Source organism: Ursus maritimus, unplaced genomic scaffold, assembly GCF_017311325.1.
Source record: "Ursus maritimus isolate PB19 unplaced genomic scaffold, ASM1731132v1 scaffold_31, whole genome shotgun sequence".
Classification (NCBI taxonomy): domain Eukaryota; kingdom Metazoa; phylum Chordata; class Mammalia; order Carnivora; family Ursidae; genus Ursus; species Ursus maritimus.
The window spans coordinates 32,680,566-32,702,237 of NW_024425675.1; the positions used below are offsets into that span (position 1 = coordinate 32,680,566).

Sequence of the window (21,672 nt, forward strand, 5' to 3'; positions counted from 1 at the left end):
AGCCACCATGCTGATGTCACACTTGGCCCTGATCCTGACCCTACACTCACCCTTTCCTTGGTCCTGAACATGACCTTCACTTTGAAAATGACCGGACTTTGACCTTCACCCTGTTGCGCACCTTGCAGTGTACCCTTAACCTGATTCTGAATCTAGCTTTCACCATGATACTGACTCAGAATTGACCTTTACCTTCACTCTGACTCTGATCTTGACTTTGACCTTGAACCTACTCTCACCCTGAACCTGAATTGGACCCAACTCTCACAGTAATCTGGACCCTGATGTTCAAACTGAGTCATAATTTGACATTCACACTAACCATTTACCTAAAACTGACCCTGACATTGATCCTGAAGCACTGATATGACCCTGACCCTGCTCACCCTGATGCTTACTTTCACACTAACCTTGACCTTCAGGGTGACCTTGACCCTCACCCCCAGCTGACCCTGTGCCTAACCTCAATGTGACTCTAACGCTAACCCCTCACCTCCACGCTGAATTCATCCCTGCATCTGACCCTTACCTTGACTCGTGCGTGGGTTTTCTACCGCCGGCGTGATGAACTACCATCAGTGTGATGGTTTCAAGTACCTCAGGTGTATTGGTCACAGTTTTGTAGGCCATAAGTAAAAACTAGGTCTTGCTGAGTTAAAATCAAGGTTTCGGGGCACCTGGGTGGCTCAGTCGTTAAGCGTCTGCCTTCGGCTCAGGGCGTGATCCCAGCGTTCTGGGATCGAGCCCCACATCAGGCTCCTCCGCTGGGAGCCTGCTTCTTCCTCTCCCATTCCCCCTGCTTGTGTTCCCTCTCTCGCTGGCTGTCTCTCTCTGTTAAATAAATAAATAAAATCTTTAAAAATAAAATCAAGGTTTCAGCAGAGCCACATTCCTTTCTAGAAGGTTTGAAGATGCAGAAAGGGATTGTGAGCCATGGAATGCAGGAGTCCTCCATAAGGTGGAAAAGGCCTGGAAAGTGATTCTCTCCTGGAGCCTCCAGACACAGCCCTGCTCACCCACACTAGACTTCTGAGCTGCACAGCTGTAAGAGAGTAAGTTTCTGTTGTTTTAAGCCGCTAAGTTCGTGGAAATTTATTCAAGCTTTAGTAGAAAACCAATACAATACTCAATCTCGAGGTTAGGGTTAGGGGTTAAGGGTTAGGGGTTAGCTTGGGTTAACTTATTTGCCTTTTAATAAAAGATGTCAACGCTTAGAGAAGACATTTTTTCTTAGACCATTTTATAGTGAGCAAAAGTAAGCATGTATCCCAAAAAGTTAGGGAGAAGAACCAAAGGTCCCAAAGCAACACCTAAGTCAGAACCTCTCGACATTTATGTTTTATCTTTAGAGTTAATAAAAAATGTACTTGCTCTGTTGCTCTTCTCACAGATGGATTTGTTCCCCCTTTCATTCGGGTCTTGGCTCAAATGCCGCCTTCTCAGAGGGGCTTCCGATGAGCCTTTCTGGATATGATGGCCCCTTAGCCCACACTGTTCTCTTTTTAGCCAGCATTCCTTTGGATCCGTTGATCCATTTATTATATCCCATGCCGTTTCCAAGCTCCCGGGTAGGACTAGAGCTATACATTTGCACAAAGTAGATACTCAATAAATATTTATTAATTGAACCAGTTTTACTCTGTGATATGTATGGCTTCCTTTCTAATTAAAAGTATGGATGTTTTATCAGTGAACTTTTTACCTTTTTCAGAATATGTTTGGAGAAATCCATTGCTCCATGAATATACGCCTGCCACTGCTGTGGCTTTGTTATGTCTCCTGTCATCCTACCCTGAGCTGCCAGGAGCGCTCATTACCCATGTATGAAGCCCAGCTTCAAACCCTAGGGGTGAGTTCTGTGGAGGTTTTTTGGGGGGATATGGGGGGTTTGTCCTGTTGGACACCACCGTGTCATCTGGGGCCAGAAGTGAAGTGAGCTCCCATCTCTTTTGCTCTGCTTTTTCCATCTTCCTCTACCCTCTGTCAGCATGTGGGTCTCCTACCAACCATATCTTTGCAGGCAAACTCTGAGATGAACGATGGCTTGGGACTCCTCTGACATCACAAAATCTCGTTATAACCAGTGTAAGGGTTTCTGTGACACTGACATGACCTTTGTTTCCAGAATATGCCACATGAAGAGTCATGTTAGAGCCTGGGAGTCCTGAAAAGTTAAATGGGTGATTGTGCCTCTAGCTACAGCCCCTCTGGGGGATCCTGCTGAAGGTCATCTCAGATCTCAGTCTGGCTCTGTCACCAATTTCCAATACAATTTAGGTGAGTCACTTAATCTAAGCTTTAGGCTCATCATTTCTAAAATTAGGAAATGTTTTTAGATTAATTTATTCATTCAAGACTATGTAATGAGCTCCTATTAAGTTCTAGGCAGTCCCCAGGATTGATTCTATCTCAGGAATTCTGACTCCCGTCCTCGCCACTCATATGACTTCCCCCATTTGACACAGTGGCTGTTCCATGGGAATTCCCTAGGGCAACATTGGACTAGCAGGTGTCTTCAGGGTGTGCCCACTCGCCATTTGATGTGGCTGAGGGGCCACGAGCAATTCTGAACCCAAATGCAAGGTTTTGGCTAATTTGCCTTGTGCTGTCTTACTTGCACAAAAATAGCAGTGCCTGGATCAGGCCTTTCCTGCAACAGCTGAGCTGGCTTAGTGAGGACCTTGCCCAGGACACCAGCCCCATGACAGTGAGGGTATTCCTAGTCCCCAGTTAAGTCATGCAGTGCAGCAAGTGATACATCAGGATGGATGGTGCAAAGTATAGTTTCACTGAGAACATGACAAAAACATTTAAGTGACAGAATAGTATGTAATTAAACATACATATATACTATGTAAGTGAAGGGAAAAGTAAACAACGGGGTCAAAAAGAGGAATGGGAGTTCCAACAAGCAGGCTGGAGTAGTCGGGGCTCAGGGGTGTCTCGTGGAGGAAGCGACCAGGAGACTTGTCACTGGTTACCACAGTGCAGCATCAGGGTATGTGCTCTGGCTGACCCTTGACCCCAGGGGCATTGGGGGCATTCTAGCTCCAGACAATCTACAGACTGCAAATCGGCCTGAGCTTAGCCTCTGTGGTCTGTGTTCTTTGCCCTTGGGTGTGGCTCTTTCTCTGCTGCTTGTTTTGTTTTCCTCTGAACTGCACTATTTTGTGTGGTACTGTTAATTGACACAAATTCTTTCTGAAAATAAGTGGAATATAAGTCATACTTGTTTCCTAAGTAGATCTGAACATACTCAGTAATAACGGCCTTTTCCCGGGCCCCTGTGTCTTCATCTGCTCACCAGCTCAAGATTTTTAAAAACATACTATATTTTCAACAGTTTCAAAGAATTAGTTTGGTTTTTTAAAAACTCAACAAAGTCACACTTTTAATAATCTATAAAATGATCTATAAACATTGAATAAGCAAGGCTTTACAGGATGAAGGAAGAATTGGCTTTGTGGTGGGGTTTGCGCTGTTTGCTCACTGTTGTCCCCATGTGGCCACTCTCCAGATAGCACGTGACAGAATGTGTTACAACCTATCAAATTAAAGGGAGAATAAGAGAATAGGTTGGTCCCTGGATCCCCTAACTCCTAAAAACCATCATATAATTTATAAGCTGTATTCTAAATAAGTATATTTTAGCTAGACATTAGGGTTAGGGTCAGGGTCAAGTTGCATACATTAATTGTGTACGACTTTTTGTATGTCAATCATACCTCCACAAAGTGTTTTTAAAAAAATAAAATGGGAGAGAATACAGTCTCTCAAAACACTGAGCACCTTACCTGTCTCAGTAAATATGTAAATAAACATAATTATTGTTTAACCTTAGCAGAGGACCGGGAGCTGGTCCTATAGGCACTTGGCAGGTGGCCTCTGTGGCCAGCTGCCCATCTCCCCGCTGCACCCACATCCAGCTCAGCACGTCCTCTGCTGTGCTCAAGGGCAGCCCACACAGAGCGACCAGGTCCAGGTGTGGCTCCCTCCTGTCAGGCATGGCTTGCTTCTGACAGGTAGAGAATGTGGCCATTCATGGACATGTGACGTTTTCCTTTGGTTACGTGCTATCTGCCTCCCCTTTTTTTCACCCGGGTCCTTAACCTTCAGCTCCTGTGAGAACCTGGGTTTTCAGGGTTCTGATGACATGTCAAAGTGTGTGGATCTGTGTTGCCTTTGTTCCCTGTCCTTGGGTCTGGAGATAAAGGTGAGAAAAGTCATCATACTGTGAAAGCAACAAAAATAAATATCAAGTGTGCTGTGCCCTCGGTAGCTCAGACTTGAAGGAAATGGCAAACTGCATACCTCATGTCATATACAACCAGCTTTAGGGACTCATATAAGCATGTACAATGAAATAGTACTGAAGGAAATCTCGGTATTGAACTTTTGCCTTGCAGAAGACAGTTCAGCAACACCTCCCCCTCTGCGCCCCCTCCCCCAGCCCTGTCATTTTCCAGTCTGGCCAATGCCCAGTCACACTGACACGTTAGCCACACAAGGACATAACTGTGATCATTCTCCTGGAGCGTTCCCGGTCCCCCTGCCCCCTGCTCGGCCAACCCTGCACACCCCCAGTCCTCCTGAGCATCCTCTGTAGTGACACAGCTGTGACCATCCTCCTGGAGCGTTCCCGGTCCCCCTGTCCCCTGCTCGGCCAACCCTGCACACCCCCAGTCCTCCTGAGCACCCCCTGTAGTGACACAGCTGTGACCATCCTCCTGGAACATTCCTGGTCCCCCTGCCCCTGCTTGGCCGACCCTGCATACCCTCAGTCCTCCTGAGCACCCCCTGTAGTGGCATTTTCACACCATGCTGTCATTCGTTGTCTCTCGGTCTGTCCTTTCTGCTAGGAGTAGATCTCTCTCGCTGCTCCCTGGCTGGATGACTGGTGGATGAATGGTTTTGGGATCTTTTGTCCTGAAACAGCAGGCATCCTTCAAAACCTTGGTGGGCAGGGTGAGTATCTGTCCCTCTGTGTGCCCCCAGCCTCAGTGGAGCATGGTGCCCAGGACAAGGGATTTGAGAGTCCTCCCACATGAAGTTTGTTCTGTGAAGGTGGATTCCTTCTGATATCATTATGTAACCACATAACGTGGCCGTTACTGTGAGACAGAAAGCCTGCTACTGTATTGTATTCTACTTGCATACCGTGGCTAGCAAACAGTGAACACGCACTCACACTCACACGCTCACACTCACACCTCCGTCTCTGAGCATCACTACCATGTAAACTACAGCGAATTCCCACTGTGCTGCAGACATGTAGATGTGCCGTTAAAGGTGTAAACAGAGGAGGATGGATATGGAGCTCTGGCTAAAATGATGGAAGTCCTTGCCTATGGGCTTAAAGAAATGAGATTTAACCCAGAAGGCTCTACGTTCTATTCAAAGGAGTGACGTGATAATATCATCTTTAGAACAGGGATCGGCACAGAGTTTTCTGTGACGTCTTCTGTAAAGATTTTCTGTTAGGTGTTGCAATCCATGTAGTCTCTCAGACAATGACTCTACTCTCGCACTGTGGCTCGAAAGCAGCCACAGACCGCACATAACTAATGTGTGTGGCTGTGTTCCAGCCACGCTTTGTTTACAGAATACAGGGGGAGGTCACCTTTGGTCCATGGGTAGTAGTTGCCCACATCCCAGATTTGCAACCTGATGGACGATGGGTGAGAGGGCTCTTATTTTCAAATGGCAGAGTGGGCATACACTGGGACCTATCCTGCTTGACCCCGGCCCCTAAATTTGAAAGGAAAAAGGATGATAGCGAGATTGGCCAACAAGTAACACTTCAGGAATTCCCCCGTATTTATCTGTATGCCTGGAGCTTCCCACGAGATGTTCGTCTGTGTTGAATTACGTGTAGGTATTGTTTTGCTGAATATGTCCCCATTGCCTGGCAGGTATATCTTGCGGGTTATATACCTCGCAGATGGTCACCTTGTTCAGGCCAAGACCGTGAGCACATTTATGGTTCTTGTGAGTCAGTGGAGGACCTAGCAAGTGTGGGCTTCAGGTCGAGTTTGATTCAGCCCTCAGCAATGTTATCGAGCACCTGGCTTCCTGGGCCCTCTGGGGCGCTGGCACTGGCCTGGCCTCGGCTGCTGCCGTGGTGATGGAAAAGCCCCTGGCCTGGGTGGTCCATCCCAAGCTTTGCTCTGCAGACCGAGGCCCGAGGTTCCTGCCACGTCATTGGCTGGGACCAGGTCACATGCCCATGGATGAGCCAATCGCAGAGCCAGGGAGTGGGACCGTGGAGACTGGCACAGGTTGTTAGGTCCTCTGTTGTAATGACTTTTCTAATTGCCGTGGTGACAATGACTTCTGAGATGCATTTGTCAAGAAAATGAGTATTGATTTCTGGTAGTGAGTGGGTCCAAGGTGCTGGCTTAGTACCTAGCACCTCAGTCCTGGCACCTTGGTACTACTGTACTAATCTGCAGAGACAGTGGCTGAGAATGAGCAAAGTTTATGGATACTGGTCTGGAATGCACAAGGTAATGGTGTGTATGTGTGTGTGTGGGGGTTATGGGGATTGGGGTTAATAGCTCTGGCCAACCCGTATCTCCAATTTACCTAGGTTCAAGGAGCTGTGAGGAATCCATGGTGGTTCACCGTCAATAATTTTGCAGATGAAGAATATGCCTTTTGCATGGAGTATGGCAAGACTTGTTCCAAGTATTTTCTAGTTGGTACAGAAGTCGGGGAGAGCGGCACCCTCCATCTGCTAGGATAGGCGTGAGAGTCTGAGTGCTCTCAAGAAGATATCTGGCTTTCACAGGACTCACTGTGAGTCTGTACACAGGACTGACGAGGACACTTAAAGGTTTTGTTCTAAGGATGGAGTATTGGAAGAATGTGGTGCACCTCGTAATCCTGGGAAGAGGACAGATCTGGAGTCCACTGTGGAGTTGCTTCGTGAGAGTGGTGGTGATCTGCAGCATCCAGCTAACGAGATGTCTGTCCTTTATTAAGTCGTGGGTGTGGTTTCTGTGACTTTGTCCTAACGGCTGGGCTTTCCAAGTAGTGGGATTTTTTACATCACTGTAATAGTTGGTCCCCCGAGAGTGGGCAACTCCTGTTCTGTTGCTGAGAAGTGTGTCTCTAGCGGTTGGAGTGTGTATTACAAGCCTATAGGTAGTCTCTCATGCTTCATTCCCCCTTCTGATTACTCCCCCTTTCTTTGTCCCTTTCTTCCCCTACCGATCTTCCTACTTCTTATGTTCCATAAATGAGTGAAACCATGAGAGACTGTGGACTCTGGGAAACAAACTGAGGGCTTCAGAGGGGAGGGGGGTGGGAGAATGGGATAGGCTGGTGATGGGTAGTAAGGAGGGCACGTATTGCTTGGTACACTGGGTGTTACACGCAACTAATGAATCATGGAACTTTACTTCAAAAACCAGGGATGTACTGTATGATGACTAACATAATATAATAAAAAATATTATTAAAAAAAACCAAGCCTATAGGTAAATGGTGGGGTGGTTACAATGGTCAGCAGGCTATTGTTATTGATGACTTTTATGGGTGAATTCCATATGATGAGATGTTAGATCTTATTAGTAGGTATCCTCATAAGTGCCCATAAAGAGTGCTTTTTCTGAGTTTAATAACAGATATATTTTTATTACTTCTAATAGCCGTCCTTGTACTTGGTATTCCAGTGAGCAGCGCATTACAATGTTGCCTGCATTTTATCCGTGTATCGATGAGCATTTGGGTATCGAAAATGTTGGGAATGCCTCCACAAATGTACACTGGCACATCCAAATAATTATTAATAAAATTTCATTTTTGACAACAAAATAGGAAGTAACCTCCTGTGATTCTTAGTTTAAACCAGGGGAGGGGGCCCTCTTTTGGTACTGGTAATGAGTCCATAGTCCTTCCTAGGGAACATTACCAGATTCTACTGGGAACTTGGTCTTTGTTATTGTGGAAGAATCAGGAGTGGACAAATTATTTGTCTCCTGGTTCATTTTCCATGAACATTTCCACAATATTTGGTTTCACACCTCTCCTATTGTGAAATCATCCCAGATTTGGCACAGGCTGGCCCTTCTCTGCAAAGGGTATGTTTGAGCCAAGAAAAAAGCAGCTTCTGGATGACTGGGAGACTCTAGGATCAGAATGCTGTCAGTAGGCAGTAACTGTAACCTTAGATTCTGAACCAGCTCCTGACACCCGGACTAAATAAGAGTTCAGATTTATAAACTTCAGATAGAAATTTTGTGTCCATGATGACAACTGAAGGAATTGTGTAATCCCTAAACCTAACCCTAACCCCTAAATTTAACCCTAAACTTAACATGACCCTAAACCCCAAACTGGAACCCTGAATACCAAACTTGAAATTGAACCCCACGCCCGAACTCTGAATCCAAGCTCCAAGTCCAAGCCCTGAACCATGAACCCAAACCCTGAACCAGAACTCCAAGTCATGAGCCCTGAACTCAAACCCTAGCCAGAACCTAAACTCCAAATTTGACCCTGAACTTTAACCCCTAAGCCCTAAGTCTTAAACCCTAAACCCAGAATCATAAGCCTAAAGCCCTAAACCCTAACTCTTACCATTACCCTCACCCTAAACCCTCACCCTGATCCTAAACCCAAACCCTGATCTAGAACTCTGACCCAAACCTGAACCTGAACCCAAACCCAAACCCTTAACCACACTTTGTTTATGCATTCACCATTGATGGACATTTGCATGATTTCTACCTTTTGATTATTGTGAACATCGTTAGGGTTGGGGGTTAGGGTCAGGGTCTTGGATTGGGGTCAGGGCCAGGCTTGAGATCAAGTTCAGGTCAGAGTGTGGGTCTGCATCAGGGTCAGGACCAGAGTCATGTTCAGTGCCACTGTTTGGGTCAGGGACTATTGTCATTCCATATTGTTTCCAATTAATTGTTTCTTAACTATTTTTGGAGAAGTTGGGGGATATTGGGCTCCATTCTGCTTGAATTTCCAAAATTAAATGGACTCAGCTGGACCCAGGGAGGGAGCAGGTGCTTCCACTGAACGGTGAGCTCACCTAGGCCTGCACTGCCTCCACCGCCTGCAGAGGGCGCAGGACCCCCGCTCCCACCCGCAGCCGGGCATGCGCAGACGCTGTGACGGAAGCCTGGCCTCCTCAGGACCAGCTGTGTAGGCTTCGGGAGGTATTGGGTCCGCGCCCACGCTGACAGGACCCGTTGTGGAGGCCGTGGGGCCGCGTCCACACCACAGGAGCTGCTGTGGAGGATGTGGGGCCGCGTCCACACCCATAGGACCCGGGTCTCCTCAGGACCCGCCGCGGGAGGAGAAGATGAGGAGAAGCCGTCTGAGCGGGGACTGCCGAGGGGTCCGTGCTCACAGGAGCCCGCGGAGGCAGGGCGCGCAGTGTAGACGGTGGGGTTTCCGTGGCTTCGTGTGCGGTGCCGTGGGGTCGCTGGCGGGGCTGTGCGCGGGGGCTCTCCGCGTCCACACCCGGTCCGGGCTGTCGGTTCCGTGTCTGGAGGTTCGGTAGCGACGGCGCGCGCTCTGCAGATAGACGGCTGTGGGGAGAGCAGGTGTTCTCACGGCGTCGGTTCTTCCCGAGCGCAGAGTGTCTTCCGGTCTCCGCGTGTCTCCCTCGACGTCTGTCGTCGGTGGCTCACGTCGTCGGTGTCTCCCGGGTGTCCGTCTGTCGTCGGTGTCTCCCAGGTGTCCGTCTGTCATCGGTGTCTCCCAGGTGTCCGAGGACAGGGCCGTCCGTCTCCCTCAACGTCTGTCATCGGTGTCTCACGGGTGTCCGAGGGCAGGGCCGTCCGTCTCCCTCGACGTCTGTCGTCGGTGTCTCACGGGTGTCCGAGGACAGGGCTGTCCGTCTCCCTCGACGTCTGTCGTTGGTGTCTCGGGGGTGTCCGAAAACAGGGCTGTCCCCTGTTTGGTATTTCATGGAGGAAGAGGAAGTTGGGAGGGTTGTTCTTGAGGAAAGTCCCCTGGAGAGAAGTGGGGTCCGGGGTGATGGGGGGTTCTCACCTGCTGAGCTGCAGGGGTGGTGATTTCTGGAAGGAGATGAAACCAGCGCCTTCCCTTTTGGGGCCTGTGACTGATGAGTCTCTGCTGTGGGGCTTCTAATGTGGGCTCTGTAATCGACAGTTGTTCCTGTAACTGACACTGAGTGGTCGGCTCCCCCGCCGAGCCCCCCTTTCTGGTGACCCCAGTCCACTGTACTGAGGTTTCCCTTCATGCATTTTCACAGTTCTAACCAGTTTTTGGTGGAGAGTTGTGGAAAACTGGAATTCCAGATCCCGCTGCTTCTCCTGCACCCAAGACACAGGGGCCGCCGATGTCATCCTCCCACGAGTCTCTTGCTAATGTGTGGCCTCCTACGCTGGCGAGTGGAGTGGTCTCTCTTCGGTGGGTGAGCCAGGTCTGGGAGGACGTAGCCTCCATCACGAAGCTTGATGTGGTCTCTGCTCCAGTGACCTGGTGCTGACATGATTGTTCCTAAGAGTAACTGACTCTGCGGTGATTTCAAAGTGCAGTGAACTTGTCACAGCAGCACAAATACCCTGTATCTCCACACTCAGACTCCCCAGCTGTCGTTTCTTTACCACATTTGCCACTTATACTTCAGTGCCTTTTACCCCGAACAGGGACACTCTTCCACGGAACCACCACATAACCCTAAATGAGGAAATCATCCCCGTTTCCAGATAAGAGCCCAGACCACAGGCCCACTTCAGCTGTCACCAACTGCCCCACTGTCTGAAATGTCCTTCTCCATTTGGATCCAGTTTTCTTTTTCTGGAACTGCTCCCAAGACTTTCCCTTATTTGGGTAACCTTAATGGATGTAAAGAGCAAGTTGATCCCGATCTGGGTGGCCTTTTCTGGATGGCTTGTTACGGGGCTGTTTTCAGTGTCCATCCACGTGGTGACATGCATCAGTCCTTTATTTTTTCACTGTGACTAAACATAATAACATTTACCACTTAAAACATTTCAGGTACACAGTTCTCCGGCCTTAGCTGAGTTCCCACGGTGGTACATCATTGTCTAGAACTTTTTCATTCTCCCCACAGGAGACCGTATGCATGAAACACCAACTCCCCATTCCCCTTTCCCCTCGGCCCTGCAGCCACATTCAACTTTTGTCTCTAGATACCTCAAGAGGTGGAATCATACAGTATCTGTTCTGTGAAAGCCAGCATCCTGTCCTTGTTCCCAATTTCAGAGTAAAGCTGTCAATCTTCAGACTTGAGCGTGGTGTTTGCTATAGATTTATTGAAAAAGATTACCCCTTATTCCTGCTTTCAGGAGTGTTTATATCAGCAACATACATTGGATTTTGGTTAGAACCTTTTCTGCATCAATTAATATGACCACATGTTTTTATTTAAAAATTTATTGCGGAGTATAACATTGCTTGGTTTCACTATATTGAACAACCTTTGAGATGTTTGTGAAGAGACACTTATGATGTACAATATATTTAAGAGCTGTTGGTTTTGCAATTTCTCTGATCAGGCTTCTTACATCTATTTTAAGACAAGTGTAGGAATGTATTTGCTGATTGTGATGATTTCATTGGGGTTGGTATTAGTGGTTAGCATTGGTGTTAGGGGTTGCTAGGGTTATGGTTGGGTTAGGGTTAGGGTTAGGGGTCTCCCTGTCCCCTTCTGCACAGAGCCCATTCTCCTCCAGTAACCAGAGTGATCTTTTTGGAACATAACCTTTGGGCCTCTCTGTGGTCTGCTCCCCTCCTGCCCATCCTCTCCAGCCTCACCTCTCCCACCACGGCCTGCCCCTCTGTGGGCCACCCAGGGGTGTGATTGTCCTACATGTGCCTCAGGCCCGAGTCCAAGCCTTTGCATTCACTGTGCCCTCTGCTAGGAGCACTTTTCTCTCCCCATGCTTCATGTCTGGCTTGTTTCCCCATTGGCTGGGCCCCAAATTGCCCCCTGAGGACCTGACTCATGTCTGCTGGTTGAGTGTGCCTGTCTGCTATTTAAATGTAGTGCCTGCCTTTCCGATGTGAGCAATTTGCTAACCTGCCAGTGATGGGGCAGGCATATGGAAGTAGCCTTAGTGTCTGCACAAAAAATCAGTCTCAGAGGGGCTCACCACACTTACCTGACGATGGGGGAGCTGCTGTCCCCATGGTAGGGAGCAGGTAGTCCCCTCAAAGGGGGACCAGCCATGTGAGGCGGTTGGACAAGACTCCCAACTTCTTGTCTGGGCAGATGTAGACCTGGACCTGGAAGCTTACACCCTTGGATTCAAGGCTGGGGCCTAAGCAAGCTCCTTCTTCTTCCAGAGGTCCTCTTTCCCCTTCCCTGACCATGGGCTGGACCTGATTCCTGACCTGGGGGAGTTCAAGGGTGACCCCTCCTAGGAATACCAGTGGTTTACTGAGGACCTTGTCAGCAGGATGCCCAGTAGCCTTCAAGGGAAGACCCTACAGGAGGTGGAGACAGCTCTGTGGGGGCCGGTGACATCCCACTCAAAACAAAATGGGGAAGGTGGCCGGCCCTGCTGGTTCTATCCAGACTGTAGGGCATAGAAACAAGGGCTGTGCCCCAAGGTGCTCCACTCCTGGCAGGTGGGGACAGGACCTGGGGGTTTGCCCAGGAGCTCAGCACAGGGGGAGTGTTCTGGCTCCAGCATGCTAGAGCCCACGTGGGGTTGCATGGGCTTCCAACCTCCTAAGCCTTAGGCTCCCCTTTATAAGATGCAGTGCTGATGGCCCTCATCTCCGGGAGCAGAAGGTAGGGAGGCCCCATGGGCAGACTCACTCAGGAGAGGCCAGGAGAATGGCTGTTGCTTAAAGTAGCCCAGGGCCTGCCCCCTCGAAGAAGGTGAACATGTGCACAGCCCCCAGCTTTGGGGTCCTGCTGCCAGCCTCTGACAGTGACCCTCCTCTCACCCTGTCCCCTGTCCCTGTAGCTATGTGGTCTTCCTGGAGCTGTTCCTGCAGACGGCAAAGAAGCACTTCATGGTGGGACACAGGGTCACCTACTACGTCTTCACCGACCAACCACCTGCCGGGCCCATGTGTCCCTCTGGAAGGGCTGCAGGGTGGTGGTCCTCATGGTGAAGTCCTCGAGGTCCACAGCACCCACCTCATTGCGGACACAAGGTCACCTACTATGTCTTCACCAACCAGCCGGCTGTTGGGCCCGTGTGCCCGTCTGGGAGGGCTGGAAGGTGGTGTTCTTCGTGGTGGACACAGGGTCACCTACTAGGTCTTCACTGATCAGCCAGCTGCTGTGCCTCATGTGCCCCTCTGGGAGTGCCAGTGGGTGGTGCTCCTCATGGTGGACACAGGGTCACCTATTATGTCGTCACCAACCACCAGCTGCCGGGCCCATGTCCGTCTCTGGGAAGGCCAGAGGGTGGTGGTCCTTGAGGTCCGTGGCGCCCCGTGCTGGCAGGATGTGTCCATGCAGCACATGGCGATGATCAGCTTCTGCGAGCAGCACTTTCTCCGCGAAGTGGATGACCTGACATGTGCGGACGAAGACCTGAAGTTCATGACCACGTGGGTGTGGAGATCCTGTCCCCACTATTTGTCACTCTGTACTCCAGTTTCTACTGGGCGGCCCATGAGAACTTTAGCTACGAGCGCCGGCCACAGTCCCAGGCCCACATCCCTAGGGACCAGGGCGACTTTTACTATATGGGGGCCTTTTTTGAGGGGGGGGTCTGTGGTGGAGGTTCACTGACTGACCTCGGCCTTCACCAGGCAATGGGGGTTGACCTGGCCAATGGGATGGAGGCCATGTGGCCTGACGAGAGCCACCTGAACAGATACCTGCTGGACCACACGTCCACCAATGTGCTGGCCGCAGAGGACCTGTGGGATCCGAAGCTGCTGGGCTGAACCCCGGAGGCCATGTGGGACCTGCAGCTGCTGGGCTGTCCCCTGCAGGCCATGTGGGACCCGTGGCTGCTGGGCTGTCCCCTGCAGGCCATGTGGGCTGTTCCCCGGAGGCCATGTGGGACCCGTGGCTGCTGGGCTGTCCCCCAGAGGCCATGTGGGACCCGCAGCTGCTGGGCTGCCCTCTCCTCACCCGGGTCATGGAGAAGCTGAGATTCAGGCAGTGCCCAAGAATCACCAGGACATCCAGAACTCATGAGGGGCTCGCCCCACCTCCGTCAGGGTGGCCACTCTGAGCAGAGCCATAAGAGCAGGTTCCTTCTTCTGTCCCCTCGACTGTGGAGTCCAGCACTGCCGGCTCGGGCATGTCCAGGGCCCCCAGCCACCCCTGTGCCCAGGAGGCCTGCCTGCGGGCACAAGGTCCTCTTCCTGTGGTTGGTGCATTTTGATAATTTCTGGGTCATTTGCAGCTGCTAACGGCTCCAGTTTTACGTCGAATGTTTTTCTGTGTCAATGCTGAGCAACCATCTTTAAAAAGAACAATTGAGGGAAAAGGTTTTCTCCCTGGTTCTAAACAGACATGGCCTGGTGGGCTGGGAGCGGCCCTGCAGCAGCCTTGGATGCCATGCCGCAGCCATGGGGCTTCAGAGTAAGGGGTGCCCGAGCCATCTCTCCGACCCCCAGTCCCCTGACTGCCAGAGGCTGTGACCGCTAGCATGGCCTCGATGAGCGTGGAGCCCTCTGGGGTATTTCCGGTTCCTGCCTTGGTTTTAAAAGGCTATTTCTGTGCTGGTGGTGTGGGCATTGGCTCCGTCTGGGTGTGCGTCCTGTTCGGATCCCTCAGTGTCCACTGGAGGGTTTGCACTTGTGGACTCTCTCTGAAACATCTGCCTGCACTTCATCTTAGCAAGCATTCACTGAGTGCCTACTGTGAGCTCGGTCACCAACAAGGGGCAGAGCGTGAGAGCGAGAACCAAGATACAGGATCCCTGCTCCAGGGCCCTCCTGGGACTCGCGATGGCCCCGTCCTCCTGACTCACTACCTTCCTATTGTGGTGTAATGGACATACGACTGATACTGTTAAGCACGTTTCAGGGTACAATTCAGTGGCAATACGTACATTCACTGGTCTGCACCTGCCACCTCCATCCATCGCCACAACTTCTTCATCATCCCAAACTGAACCTCTACCCACGAGACCCATTCCACCTCCCCAGCCCCAGCACCCTGCAGATCCTTCTACCTCTATGAATCGGAGTGCTCCCCATCCCTCATGAGTGGAGTCCTCCAGTATCGGTCCTTTAAGGACTGGCTTATTTCACGTAAGATAGTAGCCTCAAGGTCTGTCCCCATGAGCCTGGACCTGAACCACTTTTCCCCCAAAGGAGTGGCTCAGCCCTCTCCTGTCTAAGGTGAGCCTCCTCAGTCCCCTCTGCTCCCCTCACCTTCCTTCTCAGCCTGAAGATGATCCCAGCCAATCTGCAGCTTTGAAGACGTGTTCAGTCCAGATGCTAGACACACACCTGGGGGGCCTCGGGCCTCACCTACCTCATCTGTCCATGTCAGGTGCCTGCACCCCCACCATCTGGCCACTTGCTCCTCCCACAGGTGTCCCCATCTCAGGAGAGGGAAACACCAAGTCCAGACCCTTGGAGACCTCAGTGAATTCTTGCTTGCCACCAACTCTCCCAGTAGTGAGGTGGCTACTGGAGGGCATTCAATGTCCTAAACATTTAAAGGCATATGTGAATCTCTGCTTCCCAGGGCAACGGGTAACAGTTGGGGCAAACAGAAACCAAGTAGACTCACTGGAAGAAAGGCTGAGTGATGAGGAGCGTTAGGGAAGAAGGGTCTGGAAGCTCCGACTGTCCCCACCTGATCTTCAGATGCTCCCCAGTTCCTCCTGTGCCTCTGGTGTCTTCCTGGAACCCTGACCTGGCTGTTTTCAGACAGCTCGCCCAGTGGTACCCTCACTTTCTGGGAGGGGGTTTGCTGAAATCCGCAGTGTATCCTGCTGCCCCACCTGGATCACATCGTCTGGGCCATCTGAGGACCCAAGACTGTGAGTCTGTGGCCTGGAGGGATTCTGAGCAGAGCTGGTGGGATGGGAGGGCTGCTAGGCACAGAGGCAGGTTTCCAAAAAGCTACAAAGCTACCTTCCTACAGTTTTTGAATCAAAGCCTTGAGATCTTTAAAATGCCAGCAATGTTACAGCATGGGCCAGAAAAACAAATGTCCCTGTGCACCCAACACCACCTAAACTATTGGCCACTTCTTGTCACTTGAGCTGAGTACAAAGGATTGGGAGTGGGGACTTGAGGGAGGGGTCCTGGGCCAGACTGTGTTTGGGGGACAAAGGCCATCCAGACAATCTTGTGCTGGGCCTAAGGAGGCGCCCTGTGTGGAGACCCCAGCTGGAGGCTCTGCTGTCTGCTGATGCCCCCTCAGCCTGCCCCAGTGCACCTGCTGCTGGGGGAGCGCCTGCCCCCTCCTCCCTGCGGAGGGCTCTCTCCTGCACCAGCGGTGCCTCCTCCCCTGCCAGCCGCTGCCAGCCTGCAGCCTGGAAGTGTGGATACCCTGAGTTCCTCTAGCTGTGGGGGAAGCGCCTGCCCCCTCCTCCCTGCGGAGGGCTGTTTCCTGCACTAGCGGTGCCTCCTCCCCTGCCAGCCACTGCCAGCCTGCAGCCTGGGAGCGTGGATACCCTGATGGCCTCCAGCCCTGGGGACAGAGCCAGTGCACGTGGGACGTGGTCTCCCAGCAGGCCTGAGCGCCAGGCCACCACGGTGCTCGCTCTCCTGCGGGCTCACTATGCCATGCCCTCCCTCAGGCTCCCTGGGCCCAAGTCCTCCTCTGCTTGGAGACCACCCTTGGCCCAGGCTCTACACGCTGGGACTGGGAGTGGGTCATCTGGACCTTCTAGACTCGTGCTACTATGCCTGTGACACAGGCACGGTCCGGCCTCACAGACTGCTCAGAGGAGACCCAGCGCAGGAAGAATCAAGCTGCTGCAAGGGAGATGCCAAGTGACCCAGAGTGAGCACACAGACCTTGCACAAAGCACGGGGCTTGTGGGGCCCAGCACAGGATGCGGGCACCTAGCCACGGGTCACGGGAAATCCCAATGAGGGCAGGCCTGGTGGGGAGGGCACAGAAGGGCTCCAGAAGAGGCAGGCGACAAGGAAGACAACAGGACAGAGCTTCCCAAGGAGGTCGATGGAAGAGTGAGAGAATCGCAGAGGCCTTGGGAAGACTTGGAGGCCCTGGAGATGTTGGTTAAGTGCTCTCATTTGGTCAGAAAAGGTGTGTTACAAACCCCCATCGACACTGGATGATTTACTCTTCGTTGGTTCTGGGAATCAGTGCATACCTGCTATGAGAACTCACATTGCGTTAAGTCTAGGATATACTTACTTTTCAGGACTAGATTTTTCTAGAGGAAATACTGAGAGTGGGTCTCTCCATTCTTTTCTTTGTGCAACTGGCCTCTGTTTTCAGGAGCAGATTCCTGGTGCTCATCACCTCTGCTCACCCTGAGGACTGGCCCCTGTCGCCACCCACAGTGGACGTGACTGCATGGGTTGGGAGGGTGCTCACTGATGAAGCCCCAGTGCTCAGTAGAAGCAGGGACCCCAGATCCTCTGCTGAATGAGGGAGGGCCTGAGGGAGGATGGGAGTGAGGGAAAGAGGGAGGGAGGGAGGATGGAAGGGGTGGAGGGGAAGGAAAGAGGCGGGGGAATGAATGACGGAGTGAATAAATGATGTAGGGAGGGAGGGAGTGAAACCACGGAAGTAGGGTCCCTACATCAGGAGCCATTATTTGGGGTGAGGTCCGATGGCATCATAGCCCGGGCCCTAGATGGTAGCTCAGGGCATGTCCAACTGTCCTCCCAGTGCTGACCATCCTTCTCCTCGGACTTGCTGTCATCCGTGATCCTCTCCACCTCCTCCTCAGACAATTCTGAATGTTCCCAGGAGCAGGGTGGCAGGAGGGGAGTCTCAGGAGGGGCTTCCCAGATCCTGTGCCCCAGAGGAAGCTGTGACAGTAGCTACAGGGCATCCTATCATGAGGACTGGAACCGAGGATCCCATCCATCTCCTTGGGCATTAGCGTTGGTGCATAGCCTGCTCTCTCCACCACTGCTGTGATGAACACTCCTGAAAATACATCTGTGAAAAACCGAGTGAGAGTTTCCAGGGTGAGTCCGAGGATGAGCATGCTAGGTGATGGGTGCACCTGTGACCTGGGGTGGGTACTGCTCACTGCTCTCCCAGACAGGGGTGCCCATTGCCTTTCTCTCCAGGGGACCTGCGGGGGACATCTGTGTCCTCACATTCTCCCCAGGGCTGCTGGTCCCCAGACCAGACACTTGCTGGTCTGGGGGTGACCAGCGCTGCCTCCATAGGGTTTCCTTTGCTGGAGTTCTTCCCCAGAAGCTCCTGCATCTCTGACACATACTCCCCCCGTGCCTATCCTCCCCCTTGGACTTGCATGTGTTTGGTCTCTGTCCCTGTGGAACCCAGTGACTTGGAGCACGGTTTGGACCAGAGGCAGGGGAAACCTTTCTCTGGCCTTGGGTTGTGAGCAATGCTTTTGCCCTTTGTGGTGTGTCTACTAGCTTTCTGCATTTCCCTGGTTTCTGTGTGGGTCACAGGAAGAGCCAGCTGTTTCCTGTCTGAGGTCAGGCCGTGGTGTCCCAGCAGGAACAGGGGTCTCGGCCCTGAGATTGTGCCCATAATTCCTAAAGTGGTCTCTATGATTATGTCTGATCTGTAATCCATAGGGGATTTCAGTATCGAATAAGGGAAATGCTATGTCAAATAAACACAGAAAAAAACAAATCCCCTTTGAAAATAGGTGGGCAGACACGTAGGCACCTATTGTGTGATTCCACTTATAGAAACATCCGGAACAGGTAAAGAAACAGAGAGAGCAGCTTAGGGGTTTTGAGGGGCTGGGTTGGGGGAGAAATGAGCAGGGAGGGCTTCTGGTTCAGGGACTCCTTTGGGGAAGGAGATATTCTGCAGCAATGTTCTCTGGTGGGGTGGCACAACATTGTGAATATACTTAATGTGCATGACGTGTTCAATTGAAAACAAGTAATTTTACTTAAAACAAATAATAAACAGTATACAGAACATGAAAAGATAAAGTAACAGTCAATATGTACCAGAGAGAAAGAACATAGGGGGAGGGGATGAAACATTCTGGCGGGACATTGGGTTCTGGTGAAGGAACTAAGGGTAATTGCACAAGGAGCTCTCCCTGCAGGGCTGTGGGCTCTGGATGTGGCTCTGGGAGCCCTGCAAGAGCAGGAGTAGGGGCAGGGGTTGGGATAGGGGCAGGGACAGGAGCAGGGACAGGAGCAGGGACAGGTGCAAGAACAGGGACAGGGACAGGAGCAAGGGGAGGGACAGGGTCAGCAGCAGTGGCAGGTGCAGGATCCAGGGCAGAAGCTGGCTGAGGGGCAAGAACAGGAGCACAGGCAGGGGCAGGGGGAAGGGGCAGCAGTTCTGGCAGGGGAGGGGGCAGGATCTGGGGCAGGATCTGGGTCCAGGGCAGGAACAGGAGCACAGGCAGGGGCAGGGAAAGGGGCAGCAGTTCTGGCAGGGGAAGGGGCAGGAGCTGGGTCAGGAGCTGTGTCCGGGGCAGGAACCAGAGCACAGGCAGGGGCGGGAGCTGGGTCTGGGGCAGGAACCAGAGCACAGGCAGGGGCAGGGAAAGGGGCAGCAGTTCTGGCAGGGGAAGGGGCAGGAGTTGGGGCAGGAGCAGGGCTGGGGGCAGATCAGGAGCACAGGCAGGGGCAGGGGAAGGGTCAGCGGCTCTGGCAGGGGAAGGGGCAGGAGGTGGGGCAGGAGCTGGGTCCAGGGCAGGAACAGCAGCAGAGGCAGGGGCAGGGGCAGGGGAAGGGTCAGGGTCTCTGGCAGGGGCAGGGGAAGTTGCAGCAGTTCTGGCAGGGGAGGGGGCAAGAGTTGGAGCATGAGCTGGTTCCAGGGCAGGAGCAGCACAGGCAGAGGGAAGGGGCAGCTGCTCTGGCAGGGGTAGAGGAAGGGGCAGGAGCAGGGCAGAGCTGAGGGTAGGAACAGGAGCAGGCAGGCAAGGGCAGTGGGCTCTGGCAGGAGCAGGGGCAGGAGCTGGGTCTGGGGCAGGAACAACAGCAGGCAAGCAAGGGGCAGGGGCAGGAGTTTCATCCTTTGCAGGATCAGGAGCACAGGCAGGGGCAGGTGTGGGGGCAGGAGCAGTGCCGGGCTCAGGGGCAGGCTCTCCGTGGGCAGGTTCTCCAGCAGGCTCTTCCTGCACAGCTTCAGGCTCTCCGTGGGCAGGTGCCAGGCAGCCAGCAGTGCCGGGCTCAGGGGCAGGCTCTCCGTGGGCTGGTTCTCCAGCAGGCTCTTCCTGGACAGCTTCAGGCTCTCCGTGGGCAGGTGCCAGGTCACCCGCTGGCTCCTGGTCTCCTGCCCACGTGCTTGCCTCTCCCTGTGCCTTTGCAGAAACAGAACCCAGCCCAGGAGCTCCCAGAGAAGCCACAGCCAGGAAGGAACCCTGACCAGGACGTGTCCCCGACTGCAGTCCACCCACTGGGTGCTCTGAGCCCGGTCCTTGCTCCTGGACCCACACCAGCCTCTGGGGGCTCCTCCCTGTGGGGCCAGCACTGACCCATCCCCACACACCACACACACCCAGCCCCAGCCTTCTCACCCTCGGGCTCGGCCTCCGTGGGCTCTGGCTCCTGGATCACACTCACTGAGTGAATGACTACTGGGGACAGTGGCCTGGGCGGAGTCAGAATCCTTCCCAGGTGATCCCCTGTCCCTGCTCCTGGAGAGGAGGGCGTGTCCACCAGCTTCCTCTCAGTCTCATCCATGGTCTTCTGCAAAGACAGGGACCGGTAGCCGGCCCAGAGGCATCACAGCCCTGCCCGGCTGTCTTCACTGTCCTCCTGCCCAGGCCCCCTGCTGCTCCCAGATCAGACACAGACCTGTGCGTGCACAGCCCTGCACCTGGGATGCAGTGACCCATCCCTGCAGGGCTCGGGATAAACCTTGGGCAGAAGGGCGCAGCCCCCGCACACCCTGTCCCACCCAGCCAGGCTTGACCTGGGGTGTGAACATGACCTGCCCACTGGACATTGACCCCTCATCAGCCTGCTCCTGCTCGGAGTGGCCCCACCCTACAAGACCCCTCTTACACACACACACACACACACACACACACACACACACACACACACGGAGGGGACCTGGGGCTGCACAGTCAGATCAGAGCGTGGGGCTGGGCCAGCCGGCTCTGGGCCTCCTGGTGTCACCTTTCGGTCCTTCCTGCCAAATGGCCAGAGGCGTCGGGGAGCCCTGACAGGACATCCCCAGCGAGGGGAAGTGTTTGCAGGGCGCGCTTTCCTCAGCCTGCAGCCTCCGGACTTGGGGATGCAACACGCAAACATGTTCTTCGTTCGAGGATCTCCAACGAAATGAGCTGGGCAGGGGGCTGGCTCTGGAATGTGGGTGCCTGGTTACCCGTGTTCCAAATTCTGTTGGGGTCTGTTGTCAGGGAAGTGAGGTCACCACCGCCTGGGGTCCCCTTGCCCGACTTCCTCCGCAAACAAGAGCCCCCTGGGGTCCCCCTCCCCCAGCTGCTCAATGCTCACCCTCCACCCCATGCCCCATCCATATAGTGACACCTACACCGCCCACCCACAGCCCCCAGGGGGCCTGGGTGCAGCCAGTGTCCCCGCTGTGAGGACGCAGAGCTGGTTTCAGACCGGGCTTCTGCTCGTGACCAGGGCCGTGACCCTGGACAGACCCTGTGCCTCTCAGGG

The 21,672-nt window shown here is 53.1% G+C and overlaps 1 protein-coding gene and 1 long non-coding RNA gene across 2 annotated transcripts; both read left to right on the forward strand.

Annotated features, from left to right (window-relative positions):
- Positions 1-9,136: 9,136 nt before the first annotated feature.
- LOC121106345 lies at positions 9,137-11,490 on the forward strand. The gene is made up of 2 exons (XR_005838979.1): positions 9,137-9,402; positions 10,238-11,490. It is a non-coding gene; the product is annotated as an uncharacterized LOC121106345 (long non-coding RNA).
- A 1,232-nt stretch (positions 11,491-12,722) lies between these two features.
- On the forward strand, positions 12,723-15,277 carry LOC103673989 (histo-blood group ABO system transferase-like). Its single transcript, XM_040645500.1, is given in 4 exon segments — positions 12,723-12,748; positions 12,927-12,978; positions 13,274-13,511; positions 13,514-15,277. Coding segments are annotated over 4 exon segments (666 nt in total). The 3' UTR covers positions 13,864-15,277.
- The last annotated feature ends 6,395 nt before the right edge of the window (positions 15,278-21,672 follow it).